General features: G+C 36.0%; 1 protein-coding gene across 1 annotated transcript; it reads right to left on the bottom strand.

The window, feature by feature from the left end:
- Positions 1-2,281: 2,281 nt before the first annotated feature.
- Positions 2,282-3,374, bottom strand: LOC145063253 (uncharacterized). The gene is made up of 4 exons (XM_079010846.1): positions 3,288-3,374; positions 3,061-3,198; positions 2,765-2,986; positions 2,282-2,527 (listed from the first exon to the last, which is right to left on the bottom strand). The coding sequence occupies exons 1-4, from the start codon at positions 3,348-3,350 to the stop codon at positions 2,381-2,383; spliced, it is 570 nt and encodes a 189-aa protein (XP_078866972.1). The 5' UTR covers positions 3,351-3,374; the 3' UTR covers positions 2,282-2,380.
- Positions 3,375-4,027: the final 653 nt, after the last annotated feature.

Here is a 4,027-nt window from a genome sequence, read left to right as displayed (position 1 = left end):
GCCTAAGAGTGTGTGTTTTTTGCACTTAGAAGAAAAATGAAGGAAGTCAAGCTCATCTTGAAGAAGTGAAGCACTTTGGATCTGGGATTTCTATCTCATTTGCAACTCTTGGAAGGTATAAAGCTTGCAACTTTATTCCTCTATCATATAGATCTAGATTTAGATGTCTTAATGGTGCTTTTTGGTCCTAAAATGTTAGATCTTGAGCATGGCATGTTCTTGACCCGATAAGTCGGTCTTCAGACCTTAGGAGAGGTCTTGAGACATAAAAATGGTGTCTTTATGGTTAGTTTTGTCCCTTGCATGTTGTTGAAGGTTTTAATTGATTAAGAAGTTAAGTTAAGCACTTTATGGGCATGCAAAGTCATAAAGTTGGAAACTTTATGACTATTGAGTGTATTTTAGCCATGGATTTGAAATATGGACATGAGGGCTTAAGCCATTAAGCTCTTAATGAGATTTTTGGCTTATAGAAGTATGCCCCGTGTACGAGGTCAACCACCCTGATGGTGGCCAACTCTCAAGTACGCCCAACGTACGTTTGGAGTACGCCCTGCGTACTCACTCTGTGTTTATTTGGTTGCTTTGACTCAGTTGACTCGGTTGATTTGACCAGTTTGACTTTGACTTTGACCAAGTTTAACCTATGGGTATTTTGAAATTGTGATTAAGGATTGGTCATTTGGTTGAATATGTGATGATTAGAGCTGAGATTCGAAGTCGAGACCTCATCATCTTTTGTCTAGTTTGTGAGGTGAGTTTTCCTCACCGTACTATTGGGTCTAAGGCACCAATGTCGGCCCATTGGATTGATATCCTGCTATACATTAATATGCTGAGTATGGAATAGATCTGTATGATTATATGCTAGTTGCTGATACGCATAGACCGGTAGATCTGTAGGGCTACCTGTGATTTCTGACTACGTGATTATCTGTCTGTTGATTATGTTTGTTATCTTTTTATATGTCGACATATTGTGTTGGGTTGAGGTTGTACTGCTTTGTGCTATAACCAAAAAACCCGGGAGCAATCCAAATATGAGTTGAGGGTCGTTGGCATGCCAGACTTATACTGAGGGCTTAAGAGCATTCTAGATACGAACTGAGGGCTGGTAGGCATGCCAGATTCGCACTGAGGACATGTGAGCAAGCCATACATAAGCTGTGGGTCGGGAGAGGGCAAGCCAGACTGATGTTGTGGGCTCGGGAGCAAGCCATATATGAGCTATGGGCCCGAGGGCAATTCAGACTCATACTGTGGACTCATGGGTAATCCAGTCTTCTAGTTGTGGACCCAGTGCAAGTTGTGTTGTATATGTTAGTTGTTTATATGTTGGTACTTTCGGGGAACTCACTAAGCTTTGGCTTACAGTTTTCAGTTATGGTTTCAGATACTTCGAATGATCGTGGGAACACGAATGTGTGATCGTAAACTTCCTCTGTGTTATGTCCTTTTGATCTATAGGATACTCTGATGTTTGGAAAAATATTTTGAAAACTATGATTTATAAACAATTTGTGAATTTGGATTGGTTTCAAAAGTTTAAATTCCACGTGATTCTTATGAATGTTAAATCATTTTATGCTATTAATATATGTCTTAACTATATATATATATATATATATATATATATATATATATATATATATATATATATATATATATATATATATATATCACTACCAGAAAAAACGAAAATACCTACAGCAAGATCCGTAGGTATGCGGGTTTACCTACGGAATTGTGACGAAATGGGTGCTGTAGCATAATTGCTCGTGGGTAATTCTTAGCGACGGAATTGTGACGGATTTCCTACGGAATTCCGACGGCCATATTTCGTAGGTAAATAACCGACGGAATACCTACGGCGAGAAATTGCGATGGAATATCGACGGCCGACACTTACCTACAGATTACCGACAGTAATCATTTGCGACGACATTGCGATGGAATACCTACGGAAGATAGTACCGACGGAATACCTACGGAAAAAAATACCGACATAATTGTGACGGATTACCTACGGAATTCCCTTTTGACTGGTATGGACTTATTTACCGACGGGCGTGCTTACCGACGACATTTCCGTCGGTATTCCATCGGTAATAGTCATTTTATTTAATTATTAAATTTAAATATAAAATATTTCCAGTTATTATTTTTTTTTTTTGTTTTTATGTTTTTTTTTTTGTCAAATATGCAAGATAAGTAAACACAAACATAATAACACTACAATTAAGGTTTCAAAATACACAAAAAGTTTTCCAAATACACCAAGTTTGCAAAATAAGTGGACACGTTCATTTGCTCCATTATCACAACATTCATACCAACTAAAAATTAACAAACATTCATTCCAAATACCAACATGCATAACTTATACACCATCCTCGGGTGGAGTATGAGGGGGATTATTGGCTTGATTTGTTGGATCGTTCATCATCCTCGCCATCCTTTCCATTTGTTGTACCATTTTTTCTTGTAATTGTCGCATGTTAGAAACTTCTTTACGTAACCTATCAACCTAAAAAATGATAATAACAATGTACTTGAATTTATTATAACAAAATAGCAATGTATTTTTATTTTTAATCAATTGTATCCATAATAACAAAATACTACTTAACTTGTAAACCATAAAAACAATGTACTTTTGTTTATTATCAATGTAATCCATAAGCACAACAAACCACCTAACTTTTAAACCATAATAACAATGTACTTTTGTTTTTAATCAATTTTATCCATAATAACAACATACCTCTTCTTGTGTGTTGTTGTTGGATTGGGTGGACTGGGTAGATTCAGAAGATGTTATCCCACAAACCACAAAATTGGCATCTGATGCTCCTATACAATATATATGACCGTTTTTTTTTCCTCCTGTTCTCCGAATTTGGCTTTCAACCCATACCTCTGCATCGTGCTTGTGGTTTGTCGGGTCTTCTACATATTTCATTACTAACCCCTCTAGATATGCATCCTACAATTTACCAAAACAACACCCTTGTCATATACAAAAAAAATTGAGACAGTTAATATAAAAAAATAATGTACTTTTGCATGTTTGGCTGTTTCAGAGCAATATTCTATATTTTCACGTTCTCCCTCGAAATATCTTATCTTCGACTCACTAGTGCCATGTGTCTTCGCGTATAGATCACAAAATTCGGGATCTTTACCCAGTTGTGATTTCTACATAAAAGACAAAGTATAATTGATGCAGTCAGTGTTAAAAAAACAAGAATAATAAATTTTACAGTGCTCGACAAATCCTACGCTACCAGCCGTATGCCTTGATGTCTTCCCATTGGAATCACGGGTGTTCCGGTTCGTCTGAGCAGCATCTGACAACTTTTGCCATTTCTCTGTGCTCCAATGCTGTTAAAAGAAATATATATATTTAATAATATAATAAGTAATAAAAATCATCAAAATAAAACAATAATATATTGTATCTCTTACATCACACAAGCGTGGCCACACAGACTCTGGTACTATATGGGGACGGTATTGATACATCTCTGGAAAGTATTTAGAAAAATCTTTTTTAAGTGGTAACCCATCACGTCGTGCCATTCTGGCAGATAACTTCCTCAAATCCCTCATCCGGTCCCTGTATCTTTCCTTGAGGACATTATTGAATGTTGTATATATCGCCTCATTCTCCGTTGTGTACCACCTATATTTTGTCTATAAAAAAAATAAAAAGTATACTTAAAAATAGAAAGTAAAAAGAAATGAGTTTAAGATACAATAATAAATATTTAATATACTACCCTAAAACGCGCAAACATCTGTTTACAAGTCTTTTCCGTGATGCTCTTATATGTAGGCCACACATCATCCATACTCTGCCAAAAGAGATCCATAACCGCGCTATGGATAGAATGATCACCAAACCTACAAAGAAACTTATATAAGTGTAATTACAACATCAAAAATTAAATATTTAAAAGATGAAAACACTAACTTATCCCCTTCTTTGTGGATAATGGGCAATGATGAGTCATCAAAATCACCA

The sequence above is a fragment of the Lactuca serriola genome, chromosome 7, assembly GCF_051521515.1.
Source record: "Lactuca serriola cultivar US96UC23 chromosome 7, Lser_US96UC23_V15, whole genome shotgun sequence".
NCBI classification, from domain to species: domain Eukaryota; kingdom Viridiplantae; phylum Streptophyta; class Magnoliopsida; order Asterales; family Asteraceae; genus Lactuca; species Lactuca serriola.
The sequence above is the reverse complement of the archived record's forward strand: the minus strand, read 5'-3'. Positions and strand labels throughout refer to the sequence as shown.

Coding starts and splice junctions, on each gene's coding strand:
- LOC145063253 (XM_079010846.1), bottom strand. CDS start 3,350: ATGCTGCTCAGACGAACCGGAACACCCGTGATTCCAATGGGAAGACAT. Junction 2,987..3,060: donor AAACAGCCAAACATGCAAAA/GTACATTATTTT, acceptor GGTAAATTGTAG/GATGCATATCTAGAGGGGTT. Junction 2,528..2,764: donor ACAACAACACACAAGAAGAG/GTATGTTGTTAT, acceptor ATCATTTTTTAG/GTTGATAGGTTACGTAAAGA.